The following is a 16,001-nucleotide window of genomic DNA, read 5'->3' as shown; positions in this document are numbered from 1 at the left end:
GGCCAAAGAGTGGCATGTGGCTCACGAGCCGCAGTTTGCCGACCCCTGCCTTAGATGTGAGAGAAGTTGAGCAGATATTCACTGAGCACCTTCCACATGGGATGCCCTGGGGATGCAGCATTCAATGGGACAGAACCAGTCCTCCTCACCTTCTCTATGCGCTCAGTCCCGTAGAAAACCAGACGCTTTATGAATTGTTACACAGCCAATCACTTCATCGCAATCACCTCTGAGGGGAGGAAGGGCAGGATACGGACACAGGCGGAAGGGACAGCACAGGCAATGGTTTTGAGACAGGACAAGTTGGAAGATGTGGCAGGACACCGGAAAGAAGGCCTGTGAAGAGAAGGGAGAGGGATGCAGTAAGACAGGCAAGGCTTACATCTTGGCAGACATCCAAAACCCTGTTTGGGAACTGGGGCTTTGTTTTCAGACCAAGGAAGATGAGAAAATCGCTGGAATTCGGAGAAGCTGTGCAAGCCTGGGCAGCTCATAGCAGCAGCATGGACAGAGGAGAGCCGAGTTTCGTGGGAAGAGCGGAGCGCTGGGTTATAAATACACTGAGTGTGCGGAGGGAGGGGGGATGTGGGACCTTCTCCTGCAGACAGTGTGTTCTGAGCTCAGGAAAAAGGCAGAGCCAGAGGTGTTAATTAGAGAATCGGCCGCAGCTGTCCTTTGAATTGGCCCATACAGGAGGCAGCACAGCCGAGGTGACGGAGCAAGGACTGGGGAGTCGGGCAGAACCGAGCTTGGAGTTGAATTCATCTGCTTTGCTGGCCGTGTGACCTTGGGCGAGTGATTTAATTTCTGTGAAACTCTGCTTCCTTATCTGTAAAATGGGCATGATGCTCTTTCTGCCTTGCAGGGTGGATCCTTGTTCCAATTTAGATGACAGGAGATATGTAAAGTGATGAACACTGATGGGCCCCTGATACATTGCTCAGCAAATGTTAAATACTGCTATTATTCTGATTACTGTTATTGCTGCAAAGTCAGAAGGTACTCACCATTCAGTCAACATGGATAGGGCTTGGCCATGTGGTCTGGGTATGGACATACAGCAGTGGACAGGCAAGATCCCGGCTCTCTAGCCTTTGTTTTCTAATGCCAAGAGTCAGAGACCAGACCAATAAAAGAGCAGGGGAGTGACTGGAAAGTATTTGAAGGAATTAGAGGGAGGATCATGTGGGAGAGGAGGACAGAGGTCGCTTTACGGTAAGTCCACGAGTCCGGGGAGGTCTCCCTGGGAGGCAGTGTTTGAGCTGAAATTTGAAGGAGAGAAGGCAGGCATGGCAGGAAGGGAAGAGCCTTCCAGCAAGGAGGGCAACAATTTCAGAGACCCTGAGTGAGAACAAACATAGCTGGACCAGAACTAGGAAGCTAATGATATCCTGGCAGGGCTTATAGGCTTTGAACCTCAGCTCTGGCAGCTGTTAATGGTGTGATTTAGCCTGGATGTACTTCAGTTTCCACATCTGTAACGTGTAAGTCATAATACCTCATAAGGCTGGTGAAAGGATTAAGTGAGATAGACGAAAAGTTCTTAGAATAGTGCACAAAGTAAGAACTTGGTTTTCCACCCGGCTGGTGTGTTCAGTGGTTGAGCATTGAGCTATGAATGAAGAGGTCACGGTTTGATTCCCAGTCAGGGTACATGACTGGGTTGATGGCTTGATCCCATGTGGGGCATGCAGGAAGCAGCCAATCAATGGTTCTCTGTCACTATTGATGTTTCTGTCCCTCCCTCTCTGAAATCAATTAAAATATATTTTTAAAAAGTAACTTGGTTTGCTGAAACCGGTTTGGCTCAGTGGATAGAGTGTTGGCTTGTGGACTAAAGGGTCCCAGGTTCGATTCCAGTCAAGGACATGAACCTCGGTTTCGGGCACATCCCCAGTGGGGGGGGGAGGGGGGTGCAGGAGGCAGCTGATCAATGTTTTTCTTTCATTGATGTTTCTGACTCTGTCCCTCTCCCTTCCTCTCTGAAAAAAAATCAGTAAAATATGTTTTAAAAAATAACTTGGTTTTTCAAAAATGAGAGGGGATTATTATACCTTGAGTCTAGTGAAAAAAAAGAGGGGGTGGTATGGTAGGCGGCAAGGCCAGTGAAGAAAGCAAGGGCTGGATCATAGAGACCACAGCAAGTGTCTGGGTTTTATTCAAAGTACAGTGGGAAACCCTGGAAAGATTTTAAGCTGTGAGCGACATGATCTGACTTTAAATTTAGAAGATCATTCTGGCTGCTGTATGTAAAATGGATCATAGAGATTTTTCTTCTAAAGGTCATGTGTTATCAGAATAAGCAGATGCTCTTATTTGGGGCAGAGTGAGCGTCCCCTTTGACTTGCTCCCAGAAGCATAGTGCTCTGACCCTGACCTACCAACATGGCCAGAGCACTTGTGCTTTGTGGGCACTGGGGATGCAGAGAGAGTACAGTCCCCGTGGGGAGTGCTTGGCTTCATTCCTGGCACACAGGAGGGGCTCCTTGCATGACAGCTGCTCCTCATCGTTTTTGTTGTATTTCTCACTCCTGCGCTCAGGAGCACATGCTAATGGGTGAACTGGAGCCAGAGATAATCAATTGTAGTGCAACGTGGCCAACAGTGATAGGGATGAAAGGTCAGGGCCTTGAAGGGTGATGTTACTCAGGATTAACTCCCCAGAAAGAATGTGACGGAAGTTACTTAGATGGAAACGAAGGGATATTCTGAAAGAGCTGGGCCTTAAAGTAGAAGGAGGTTGGGAAGAAAGGCCCCGAGACCAAGGAGAAAGGACTTAGAAGAAAAGGAGAGAAAGACGAGGGGGCTCAGCACAGGCAAGAGTGTAGAGATGTTGGCCATCAGTGATTCAGGCCGAGTCCCCATGTAACCCTGACAGTATTAATTCTCTGGAGGTGGAATAAAATAAATATTTAGCAGTAAATAATAAATAATCAAAAAACTTTAAAACCTTTGGCCCAGCAATTTCACTTGGAGATTATTAAAGACATATGCAAAAATGTACCTACAGTAGAATACTTTGTAATAATTTAAAAAGTCAGCAAAGAAAGAAAAGCCATCAAAGACTACTTATTGGTATAAAGAAATATTTGAGAAATAGTAAATGAAAAAGGGAGGTTACAAATTGTATGATAGCATATTTCTTTTAAAAATAAGTTAAAATGTACACAAATTAGTTATGCACCAAGCAGAAATGCATTTTTTGTACACCAAGAACATGAACAAGAATGTTCATAGAAATATTTAATAGTCCAAAATAGGAAACAACTGCCCTGGCCAGGTAGCTCAGTGGTTAGAGCATCATCCTAATAAGCCAAGGTGTGGGTTCGATCCCCAGCCAGGGTTCTGACAAGAATCAACCAGTGAATGCGTAAATAAATAGAACAACAAATCAGTGTCTCTCTTTCTCCCTTATTCTCTCTCTAAAAATAAAAAAACAACAAAATAGTAAACAATCCAAATAAGTGATGGTATATTCATACAATGGAATATTCTATAGCAATGAGATAAATAAACTGCAACTGCATTCAACAATGTCAATGATTCTCATTAACATAACATTAAAAATACAAAAGATCATGATTCCATTCATGTGAAATTCAGCAGGCAAAGTTGATTTGTGCTCTTAGAAGCCAATAGCGGTTACTTTTTTGTTTAGTCATTTTTTTTAATTGTGGGAAAATACACATAAAACTTACCATTTTAAAGTGTACAATTCAATGGCATTCATTACAGTCACAGTGTTGTGTAACCATGACCTCCATCAGTTAACATTCCAGAACGTTAAGCAGTACCCACTGAGCGGTCACTCCCCATTCCTCCCTGCCCCCATGATGTTATTTTGAAGAGAGGATATGGCTGTGTTCATGTGAAACTTTACCTAGCTGTACATTTATGCTTTATACACTTTTTGGATGTATGTTATGTCTAAGTATACATAAATGTGTCCATCAGTTGATTTCTAATGCCTTTAAAAGAAAATGTCCCTTACCATCAGAGGCAAAGGGAATGCCACACCCAACTTGGCCTGGTCCCTGGTTTGCCTCAGGGCTGATACTTCTCTATCTGTCCATCGCCCTGCATGGTTTCAGACCTGCCTCCTCTCTCCGGCTGCCTTTCTTCCTGGTGGGGATGGAAGGCGTGTATGGGGGAGGAGGAGGGACAGAGAATGTTCCAGCTCTCGTTGGCCACTGGGTGGTTGTGCTGAGAGGACTCACTCCCGGCCAGGCTGGAATTCATCTTCACGTAAAAGCTGGGGAATGTGGAAAGATAAGGTAAAGACCAACGTGAGCAGACTGCCTGGACTGGCCTAAAGGAGCATCAGGTGGCAACCAAGGACTTCAAGAAAGCAAATGTCCCTCCAGTCTGTCAAACCAGAGATAAGCAAGCACTCCAGAAAGAGGTTTTTTTTTTTAAATACGTTTTTATTTCAGAGAGAAGAAGAGAGAGGGAGTTAGAAACATAAATGATGAGAGAGAATCCTTGATCAGCTGCCTCTTAAACTCCCCTTACTGAGGATTGAACCCACAACCTGGGCATGTGCCCTGATTGTCAATTGCACCATGACCTCCTGATTCATGGGTCGATGCTCAACCACTGAGCCACACCAGCTGAGCCTGAAAGAGATTTTCATAAAAGAAGCCCTCTTCAATCACCCACATCCACCAAAAGAGGAAAGGACTAAGTCCTATCCACACGCAAGCTCCCCGTCCCTCTCTTTCAGGAATTCAAAATGCCTTTAAGCCACCTGGTTTTACTGGCTTTCTTATCTTTCACATCTCAGTTTTTATCTTCACCCCCTCTAGGCAAGAAGACATTACTAACCTTTCCCTCCTCTGTGCTGCCATAGCACCTTATCTATATCTCTACTGAGCAGCCACTATATTGTGTCATAAGTCTTTGTTGCCAAACTGTGGCAACAAAGCTGGGACTAGGTCTTTTTGATCACTGCATCTCAACACCTCTGTAGTAGATACCCTACCAACATGGATCTGATGGTTGGAAGGTGGGCCTACTTCCTGCCTTTGACCCTTTCCCCACGTGATGTGGCGGCATACATTCCTTTCCATTTCTGTAGGCTTTTATTCTTCAATCCTCTCCTTGGTTCCAAGATTATTTAAATTCTTCAGATAGTTTTACATGTGCCCTTGCCGTGGAGCCTGTGGTGCAGGTTTATGGCCCACTTCCATGTGCAGTACGGAGCCTGCAGCTGCCCTACTTCTCTCCAGTCCCTCTTTGTGGGGTACATGTCCTGCTCTTCCTTCACAGTTCCAGGAGCTGAGCTTTTACTTACTTATTTTTCCAGTTCCCAAAGGCTTTCTTAGTAAATATGTGTTGGGAAAGAAGAATAGATCCCATTGCTCCCAAGTCAATGGACTCAAGAGCCAAAGGGGATTGACTGATGCTTTGTCCACCTCTTATTCATAGATCCAGCCGAACGCACAAGAGGGGTAGTCACCGTTTCTTTGGGCTTCAACCATAGGCTGGTTTCTCTCCCAGCACTTTTTACTGAATCACTGCAGCAAATGATGTTCCTGCCAGCTCGAATGCAAAGGTCTCCATAAATGGAGCCTGGCTTAGCACCTGCTGGATTGCTCTTCCCAAGCATCGATCTCCCTGTCTTCACCCTTCCCAGACCATGGTCACCACAGGCCCTGAGTCCACGTACTTCACCAGCCCAGGGTAGAATGGCTGGTCTTTCAGGCCAATGTGGTGCTGTCTCAGGAGCCCCTCAGAGGCCTGGGGGAACTTCATGGTGATGAGGCAGAAACCCCCCCCTTTTTTTTAAATATATTTTACTGATTTTTTACAGAGAGGAGGAGAGAGGGATAGAGAGCTAGAAATGTCAATGAGAGAGAAACATCGACCAGCTGCCTCTTGCACACCCCTACCGGGGATGTGCTCACAACCAATGTACATGCCCCTGACCGGAATCGAACCTGGGACCTTTCAGTTCACAGACCAACGCTCTACCACTGAGCCAAACCGGTTTCAGCCAGAACCCCTTCTTGAAGCACTTGTTGATGGTGCCCATCAGGCCGCACTGCATGCCGTCAGGCTTGATGGCGAGGAAGGTGAGCTCCATGCTGGCCATGTTCCGAGAAGCGGGCTGGCTTGGCAGCTGTGCTGCACCTGCAGCCAGAGCCCAGGAACCGAGCTTTTAGAGAGGAATGTTCCTCTCCACGGTAGAAGGTATCCGTCCTGTACTAGCCCTTTCCTTATTTGTTGAGCCCTCACGATATGCCAGGCACCGTGCTGGCTCGTGGTCTAGCAGGACAGACAGTCACAGCCTTAGACTGGTTCCTTTACTCAGTGGACATCCTCTGGAGACATACAGCAAGTCATCTGATTTAGTTGTTGGTCAGGCAGAGCTTCCTTAAGGAACTGGCATTTCTGCCAGATGTTCCAAGTTAAGCACATGGAGGTTAAGGGGAAATGTGTAACAAAAGAGCCAAGTGAACTACACGTTTAAAGGGCCACCAAGTATAGAGCATGGAAGGGAAAGAATGTCCAAGGATCTTAAAGACATTGCCCATATTTGAAGTGTGGAGCCGGGGGTAGAGCCCCCGAGGAGGTTGAAGAAGTAGGTAGAGATGGAATAAGACAGAGCCTTGATAGAAGCCTGCTTTAGTTAAGAATTTTTTTTCGGTTGAAAGTGACCAAAATCCACCTAAGAAAAAAGGGAAGCTTTTATTGGCTCAGAAGCTACAAGTTCAGGGCTTTCAAGATCAAAGATGTCATTGAATTTGGACACCTCTCTCTGTCTCCTCTTTGCTCTCCTTTGTGAGAGCGTCATTCTAGGACTGGTCTCTGTGAAATGGTCTTCTGATCCTCCCTGTCACACAGAAGCCGAAGGCTGGAGTGGAAGGGAGTGGGGGTGAGAGGCTAACGAATGAAAGTCACTCATCTCTCTCCCCCTCTTCAAGACTGTAAGGGGTCCTTCTTTTCAGGCTCTGTCCCGAGGGCCTCACCTTAGATTTCTTGGGGGAGGACAGAAAGCTTGGCCTTGTAGGGAATTTCTGGGGGGGAGGTAGGGAATGGATTGGTGAGGGACCCTGCTCCCAGACTCCAAAGCTGTTCATATTTTTAAGGTCAGCACACCCACAGTCCCTGTCTCTTTTCCTTAGGCCACTTTGTCTGCATCCTCAGCCCTCTTCTGGGGAGGCACGACCGTCTGGGTTTGATCAGAGAAAAAAAGGAGAGCGGGGACCCAGAACCTCCTCCCGACTTCCGCCCCTCCTTCTGGCCTTCAGATCCTCTCTCCGCACTAAGCGGGTCCTGACCTATTTGTCAGACTCGCACTGTTTCTCACTCCCCTTCTCAAACAGCCTCCACGTCCTGCCCCGACTTCTGGGTTTCCCGACTCCACCGTCGGCGAGCCGCCCTTCTTTTGCTTGACACACACCCTAACTCAGCAGGACCAGCCGAAGAAGATTCCCGTCCCAGACCCCTTTTTACTGGGTTCAGGCGCTTCCGCCTCCGGGGTGAAGACTCCTCCCCCTCCCGGTCCCGATTGTATTCCCTGCAAGAGCCGCAGGGAAAGCCTCCGCGGCTCAGAAGCCGGTGCCTTCTCTCAGCCCGCTGCACGCGCCCCAATTACCGGGCTTCCCGGCCCGGCTCCCAGCCCGGAGCGGCGGCGCGGCTCCGGCGCGGCTTCAGCACCACGGACAGCGGCCCTCCGCCCTCGGCGCTCCCGCGGGTCTAGGCGAGGCGGCGAGCTATGCCCACAGCATGGCCCGGAGCTCCGAGCCCACGGCGCTGCTGCTCCTCGGTTTCGGCCTCCTCTGGCTGTGCTCAGGTAATCACAGGTCACCGCGCTCTGTCTCACCCCCGTCAGGCGCAAAGGCGGGAGGAGGGGATTCCTAGAGCTGCAGGAGTGTGCTGGGAGTCCGGGGACAGACCTTTGGGCCTGCGGCGAGGCCCGGGGGTACCGCACTGGGGGGAGGACAGACCCTAAGGAGTCAGTGGTGCAGGGAAGAGGTAGAAACCGGGGCAGTGGTGCTGGGGAGGGAGTGGACACACAAAGGAAGGAGGGAGGGACTCTCCCCCAAGCTTTCTAGGCCAGCAGGAGGGCAGTCTCTGCAGCTGAGGTGCCCCGTGAAGCCTTCTGTCAGGAAATCTACCTGGTTCAGCACCCTCCTTTGTCTCCCCACCATTCCCTGTCCAACACGTTGGGGTCCTGATTCTGGTCGCTCCCCAGGGGCGAGGCAGGAGGGGGAGAGAAGTGACTCTTCAATGCTCTCCCAGGGCAGGACAGAGACTTGGGAGGGCATAAGCTCTGCCAGGCTGGGGCCAGGGAGGAGCACTCTGAGGGGATGGGGTGTGTTTGTGCCGAGTTACAGAAGGTGAGAGAGTGTGTGAAGGGCAGGTACAAAGGAAATGTACAACCTCATGAGACTCCCACATGTGGGGCACAGAATGTGACTGAGCGAGGGGAAGGGTGTGTGGTGGGACATGAATAACTGTTCCCTTTGACCACCCTCCAAAGCCATCCCGGATTGTAGGTGTTTCTAGGAGGAGCCATGGAAACATGGGTTTCTCTGGGACCCACCCTTGGAGACCTTGCGGGAAGAGCAGGCCTCCACTGATGCTCGCAGAATGGTTTCTTAATCTGAGGAATCGGTGTGCTGGGCTGTCTGGGCAGCTTGGTCAGTGATGCCAGGGAGGGATTTCTCTGTGAGGGGCCTCCATGGGGAAACCTAAGCGTTTTGGCGAGACCTTAGGGATGGGGCATTGGGAAGCTGTAGCCTTCCATTTAATTGTCCGGTTAATTAGGACTCTGCACTCCTGTTTGGGCCTGGGTTGCCCCATTTGCCTAGGGAGAGTGGGATCCTGAATGGGCCTTTCTTGCCTACTTCCTTCCTTCCCGCCCCTCCACCTACTGCCCAGGAGCCTGGGGGACGGACACAGAGGAGCGGCTGGTGGAGCATCTCTTGGATCCTTCCCGCTACAACAAGCTTATCCGCCCAGCGACCAATGGCTCTGACCTGGTGACAGTACAGCTCATGGTATCCCTGGCCCAGCTCATCAGTGTGGTGAGTGGGGTTAAGGGGGGGTGTGCCCCAAACTCTATGCTCAGCTGCTGAAATCAACACGCCAGAACGTGTTCATGTGTGTGCTTACTCCTCTGGGGTTCCCAGGGCTTGGGAGGTGGGGGAGGAACCGTGGGCGGGTGTGGTGGGCTGAACAGCCGGGGGGCCTTCTCAACAGCTCCTCTTCTCTCCTGCAGCATGAGCGGGAGCAGATCATGACCACCAATGTCTGGCTGACCCAGGTAGTGCTCTCCCTCCCTCCCACACACACCTGGTCTTCTCTTTCCTCCGTTTCCCTTTCTTTTCATGTGTCTTTTCCTTCCTTTAATCTCTGGAAAAGAGGCAGAAAGGGATAGACTTTGGAGTCCCAATGAACTGGATTTGCATCTTGGCTCTTCCATTCACAAGCTCTGTGACAGGATCATGTTAAACTCTGCAAGGTTCATTTTCCCCCTTGTAAAAAGAGGATTCTAATATCTTGGATTAGCTGTTAGAATTAAGTGAGAAAGTATTTTATGGTTGACATTTGTTGGGCAGAGAAGTCACCGTGGGAAGGTGATGGCTTGAAAAGCTTCCTCAAGCCAGGTGGGCCCCCTCTTGTCCCTGTTCTTGACCTTGAGCCCTTCCCAGGGCAGAGGCTGATGTTGCCTCCCTCTCTCCCTGTCTCAGGAATGGGAGGATTACCGCCTTGCTTGGAATCCTGAGGAGTTCGACAACATGAAGAAAGTTCGACTCCCTTCCAAACACATTTGGCTCCCGGATGTGGTCCTGTACAACAAGTAGGTGACCCTGGAGTAATGGGGAGCGTCGGGGAGACCATGGGGATACTCAGGGAAGGAAGGGGTCTTGGGAAAGTAAGTCAGCTTATGCTGAGTAGAGAGAAAATATTTTCCTCTGGCACAGATTCAGTCACTACCCAGATACACAGACCCAGACCACAGATGTATAATATGGACGGCCAAGGTGACGTGGGCCCTGGCCAGCCCCCTCTCAGCCAGCCAGGAGTCCCTGTGTTTGGAGCTGCAGTGGGATACAGATAAGGACTGACAGCCCTCAGTGCCTAAACTGATCCACAGTTCAGTTCCCGGTCAGGTCACATGCCTGGGTTGTGGGCTCCATCCTCAGTCGGGGGCATCAGGAGGCAGCCAATCAATGTTTCTCTCCCATCATCAATGTTTCTGTCTCTCTCTCCCTTTTCCTTCCTCACTGATATATATATATAATCTTTAAAAAAGGAATAGACTTTTTTCCTGGAGGCTTAGGCAGGACCAGAGAACATGGAGGTCTCAGTTTCTCCTCCAGGTTCCATACCCTCTCCTGAAATAATAAATAATCTCTCTTACCCCCAAGATCCAAAACCACCAGTGGGACCCTCTCTTCCCCCCACCTGCCTCTGTCCCCCTCCATTGCTTGGGGAGCCTCATTCTGGCCTCCCTGGCTCCGCCATCTCCCCCTTCCACATGTGAAGCAAATGTACACAATGCATGACACGTAGCAGACGTGGCCCTCACCCCTTCATCCAGTTCTTTTTTAAAAATTATTTTATTTTATTTTATTTTTACAGAGAGGAAGAGAGAGGGATAGAGAGTTAGAAACATCAATGAGAGAGAATCATCGATCAGCTGCCTCTTGCACATCCCCCACTGGGGATGTGCTCGCAGCCAAGGTACATGTCCTTGACTGGAATTGAACCTGGGACCTTTCAGTCAGCAGGCCGACGCTCTATCCACTGAGCCAAACCGGTTTCGGCCTTCATTCAGTTCTTGATCTCTGAAGCCTCCCGGATCTCCTCAGAGAGCCTCTCTCCTCCCCACAAACCCACCCACATACCATTCTCTCTCAGCTCCTGCTCTGCCACCTTCTGCTCTGGACCTTCCAGGGAGGGCTGGGTGGTGAGTGGGGGTGGAGGAAGGCCGAGGCTGGGGCTGACTTCTCCTCCCCCCTCGGCGGCAGCGCGGATGGCATGTACGAGGTGTCCTTCTACTCCAACGCCCTGGTGTCCTACGACGGCAGCATCTTCTGGCTGCCGCCCGCCATCTACAAGAGCGCCTGCAAGATTGAGGTGAAGCACTTCCCGTTCGACCAGCAGAACTGCACCATGCGGTTCCGCTCCTGGACCTACGACCGCACCGAGATCGACCTGGTGCTCAAGAGCGACGTGGCCAGCCTGGACGACTTCACGCCGAGCGGCGAGTGGGACATCGTGGCGCTGCCGGGCCGGCGCAACGAGCACCCCGAGGACTCGACGTACGTGGACATCACCTACGACTTCATCATCCGCCGCAAGCCGCTCTTCTACACCATCAACCTCATCATCCCCTGCGTGCTCATCACCTCGCTGGCCATCCTGGTCTTCTACCTGCCCTCGGACTGCGGCGAGAAGATGACGCTGTGCATCTCGGTGCTGCTGGCGCTCACCGTCTTCCTGCTGCTCATCTCCAAGATCGTGCCGCCCACCTCGCTGGACGTGCCGCTGGTGGGCAAGTACCTCATGTTCACCATGGTGCTCGTCACCTTCTCCATCGTCACCAGCGTGTGCGTGCTCAACGTGCACCACCGCGGGCCCGGCACGCACACCATGGCGCCCTGGGTGCGGGCGCTCTTCCTGGAGCGGCTGCCCGCGCTGCTCTTCCTGCAGCCGCCGCGCCGCCGGGGCGCCCGCCAGCGCCTGCGCCAGCGCCTGTGTCGCCGCCAGGGGGAGCGCGAGGGCGCCGCGGCCCCCTCTCCCCGCGGGGCCCCCAGCGCCGACCTCTGCACCTGCTTCGTCAACCGCGCCTCCCTGCAGGGCCTGGCGGGGGCCCTCGGGGCGGAGCCCGCGCCCGCAGCAGCCATCCCCGTCCCCCGGCGCCTGCGGGGCCCCTGCGGCTGCGGCCTCCGGGAGGCGGTGGACAGCGTGCGCTTCATCGCCGACCACATGCGCAGCGAGGACGAGGACCAGAGCGTGAGTGCGGGGGTGGGGGACTCAGGGCGTGGGTGCGGGGGTGGGGGTATGAGGGACTCAGGGCGTGGGTGCGGGGTGGGGGTACGAGGTGGGGGTGGGGGTACGGGGGATCAGGGTGTGGGTGTTGCAGGATCTGGAAAGCTGTCGCGTGGTGTAGAGACCCGCAAAGCTGGTCAGGCTGGATGCAAAATGTGAGTAAGCTGGGGGTTTGGGGCTGGGGACTGGGGTGCTGGCCAGCGGGTTTTTTTTAGTTCTTTAAAAATATTTTTTAAAAAAATATATTTTATTGATTTTTTACAGAGAGGAAGAGAGCCGGATAGAGAGTTAGAAACATCAATGAGAGAAACATAGATCAGCTGCCTCCTGCACACCTCCTACTGGGGATGTGCCCGCAACCAAGGTGCATGCCCTTGACCGGAATCGAACCCGGGATGCTGGAGTCCGCAGGCCGATGCTCTACCCACTGAGCCAAACCGGTTTCTGCTGGCCAGCGTTTTGGATCGGCTTCGGGATGAGGCGCGGCCGAAGCTGGGGTCCTGCAGGAGGACCGTGCGGCTCCCGAGCACCAGCACCCAGCGGGGAGATGCCCCGGTGGGCGTCGCTCCTGTCAGGAGGCGGCCAGGAAGGGGAGGAGGCCTCCGAGCTGGCCGATGGCCTGCACCCGCCGCCGCTTGCATTCCCAAGTCCAAGTTGTTAATCTTCAGCTCTCAGCACAAACCCAGACTGCGTTCTGCGTGTGCCCACGGGAGAGGGGAAGGCAGAGTTAGAGGCAGCGGCAGGGGAGCGGGGAGGGGTGGGGGTGGGAGTTCAGAGGTTCCCAGGGCCTCCTGGTGGAGGAGACAGTCCCCGATCCATGTACTGTTTCTGCTCGTCTGGGTCCGGGGGAATGGCCTGGTGACATGGTTATGGAGGCAGGGGTGGGGGGTGGGGGGTAGAGCTTCTGAGACCCGCCCCCCAGCTTCCTGCACAGCTGGCCTTTCCTGGCAGCTCCCGGAAAGGGACTCCCATGGTTTCCGAATGGAGAGCCGAGTGTGAAGAGTTGACATGCCCTTACATTGAGTGCCCCCCCCCCCCCCCAGCTCAGTGTTTGGGCACCTGGCTAGCTCCAGGCAGCTGCTCAGCTGTTGCCATGGTGACCAGCGAGGTTTCTGCTGGGGTGCTGCCTTTCCAGTTTGAGGGTGAAGCAGGGCGAGCTCCTGTTTGGGGGGAGGAGGACTTCAGAGCCTGGCGTCTGAGCTGGTCCTGAGGCAAAAGAGGTGCTGTCCAGGCGGAAGGGGAGGGGTGCAAGCCTCTGAGCCGGCAGAGGCCAAGCCGAGGCTGCACGGGTGGGGATGGGGCGCAGGAATCCAGCCAGCTCTCAGCTCCGCCCCTCCCGCAGTCCACAGCACAGCATGTCATTTACCCAGCGGGGGCCGAGGGTGCGGTGACCTACTTGGCTGCCTGCCAGGCATCTCCAACGGAACTTGTCCCAAACGGTGCTCCGTCGACACCCACCGACTCCTCTTCTCACCTCCTGTTTTAGCGAATGCATCACCTTCCACCTGCTGGGTTCAGACTAAAAAACTGGAGTGACTCTCATCTTCCGGAGTAATTCTTTAAAAACGTATATTTTTATTGATTCTTTTTTAGAGAGAGAAGAAGGGAGAGGGAGAGGGAGAAACATCCATGTGAGAACGTGGATCAGCTGCCTCGTGCACGCTGCCTGTGGGGATCGAACTCTCAGCCTGGGCATGTAGCCTGACGCGGATCCAGCTGACAGCCTTACAGAGCATAGGGTGCTGCTACCCGGCCAGCTGAGCCACCCGGAGTGCTTTTCCCTTGTTAACCCTCACTGAGCCACACCAGCCATGCTTACCTGAGGATATTTGTTCCTTTGCTTTTTCAGAGAGAATGGAAGGGAGGGAAGGAGAGGAGAGAGAAAAACACTGATGTAAGAGAGACACATTGATTGCCTGCCTTCCTGCAAGCACCCCCATAGGGGGCATAGAATGAATCCACAACCCAGGTACATGCCCTTGACCAGGAATTGAACCTGAGCCCCTTTGGGGCGCAGGGTGATGCTCCAACCACTGAGCATGCTGGCCAAGGCTGCTTTTTTTTTTTTTTTTTTTTTTTCCTCACCTGAGGATTTGTTTTCATTGGTTTCAGAGAGAAAGGAAGGGGGATGGGGCGCAGGAATCCAGCCAGCTCTCAGCTCCGCCCCCTCCCACAGTCCACAGCACATCATGTCATTTACCCAGCAGGAAATTTACCCAGCGAGGGAGGGAGAGAGAAAAAGAGAGAAAAAGAGAGAGAGAAAAATTGATGTGAGAAACATGGATCGGTTGCCTTGAGTATGTGCCCCAAATGGGGATTGAACCCGAAACCTGAGTGTGTGCCCTGACTGGAAATGGAGCCTGCAGTCTTCTGGTGCATGCTCTAACTAACCAAACATCTCGGCCAGGGTGTAATTCTCTTATTTTTATTTATTTTGTGTCCATCTCCCTCAGTAGACTGTAACCCATAGGATATGTTTGTCTCGCTCTCGTCATAGCCCCAGTGCCAGCATGGTGCCAGGCACACAGTAGGCATACCTGTGACACGAATGAGTCATTATTCAGTGGCCGACTAAATGAAGGTGCACAGGTGCCTCCTTCCCACCCCCAGCCAGCTGGGCTGCAGGTGAAGATGTGGGCTAAGGCCTCGGCTCAGGCTGGGGTGGAGCAGCTTGAGGGAGCCAGAGCTTCCCCGGAAACCCACAGAGGACATGGTCTTTCTGACTGGTCTGTTCACCTCTGGGACTTCGTCCTCCCCATCCGGGGCCTGTGTGCTCAGGATGAGACTGTTGGGTGGGGCTCCCCAGGCAGTCACGTAAGGAGCAGAGGGAGCCATTCCTTTACTAATTGAACACCCATTTACTGATTCTCTGTGCGCCATGGGCTGGAATTACAAAGATGAATCTGATGGGCCCTTGGAGTTTAGGAGCTGAAGGAAGAGGAAGGGGTGGGGGTGGGGCGCAGGTAGCAAACTGGAATGTAACACAGAGCAGTAAAAATACTGTGCTGGACATGTGTACACGGCGTTAAAGGAACACAGAAGGGACCCAGGTTCGTTCTTGTCAGGGGCATCAGGAAAGCTTTCATAGAAGAGGGGACATTTGATGTGGGCTTTGAAGGATGTGTAGGAGTTCACCAGGTGGAGACAGGTAGGGCAGGCATTCTAGGCAGAAAAGAAACCCAAAGGCATGGAGAACTGAAGAACGTGGGGTTCAGTAAATCCGGGGCGTAGCATGGAAGAGGATGGGGGGTAGGCTCAGACTGGGTGGGTCTTGATTCCGGATTTGGGCGTCTGGGGAGGTCCTGAAGGCAGAGGGGGCACTGCTGGAGGCTTTAGGCATGCTTTGGAAAGGTCACTGTGGGGTCCTGAGGGAGAGGCGTGGTGTGTGTGTGTGTGTGTGTGTGTGTGTGTGTGTGTGTAAGGGGGAAATGCTCAGACCCATTCCGTTCCCATCTTTCCTCATGTGGCTGACATACTTGGGCATCATTTGTCTCCTCCGCACAGGTGTGCGAGGACTGGAAGTATGTCGCCATGGTGATCGACCGGCTGTTCCTCTGGATCTTTGTCTTCGTCTGTGTCTTTGGCACCATCGGGATGTTCCTGCAGCCCCTCTTCCAGAACTACACCCCCGCCACCTCCCCCCGCGCGGACCACTCGGCCCCCGGCCCCAAGTGAGCCCCCTCCCCAGCTCCAGGGCCCCCTCCCCAGCTCCGGGGCCCTCGCCCCGTAGCCTTCCTTTGCACAATGGGAAGGTGGAAGAGGATGAGCCCCGGGAAGAGGGGCACTGCCCACAAGACCCATCCTTCCACCCCGGAGCCCCTCCCCCCACACCGGCCCTCACACAGCAGGTTGCACCCGGAAGCTGGGCCGGCCGCTCGCCTCCTCCCGCGCCGGGCGTGTCGCTGGTGGAGGATGAAGGCTGAGAAGAGGAGGATGGAGAGATCAGCGACTTCTGGCCTGAGGAGAGTGGGAAGGGGAAGGCCCACGAAGGG

At 53.0% G+C, this 16,001-nt stretch overlaps 1 protein-coding gene and 1 pseudogene across 1 annotated transcript; one reads left to right on the top strand and one right to left on the bottom strand.

Annotated features, from left to right (window-relative positions):
• Positions 1 to 5,417: 5,417 nt before the first annotated feature.
• Positions 5,418 to 6,094, bottom strand: LOC118721164 (annotated as a pseudogene).
• Positions 6,095 to 7,642: 1,548 nt separating this feature from the next.
• CHRNB2 (cholinergic receptor nicotinic beta 2 subunit) lies at positions 7,643 to 15,740 on the top strand. Its single transcript, XM_036441730.2, has 6 exons — positions 7,643 to 7,798; positions 8,890 to 9,035; positions 9,230 to 9,274; positions 9,702 to 9,811; positions 10,986 to 11,973; positions 15,514 to 15,740. Exons 1-6 carry the CDS (start codon positions 7,732 to 7,734, stop codon positions 15,682 to 15,684), a joined length of 1,527 nt encoding a protein of 508 aa, XP_036297623.1. The 5' UTR covers positions 7,643 to 7,731; the 3' UTR covers positions 15,685 to 15,740.
• Positions 15,741 to 16,001: the final 261 nt, after the last annotated feature.

Source organism: Pipistrellus kuhlii, unplaced genomic scaffold (genome assembly GCF_014108245.1).
Source record: "Pipistrellus kuhlii isolate mPipKuh1 unplaced genomic scaffold, mPipKuh1.p scaffold_m20_p_18, whole genome shotgun sequence".
NCBI classification, from domain to species: Eukaryota; Metazoa; Chordata; class Mammalia; order Chiroptera; family Vespertilionidae; genus Pipistrellus; species Pipistrellus kuhlii.
Note: the sequence above shows the minus strand (reverse complement) of the source record. Positions and strands in the feature narration are given on the sequence as shown.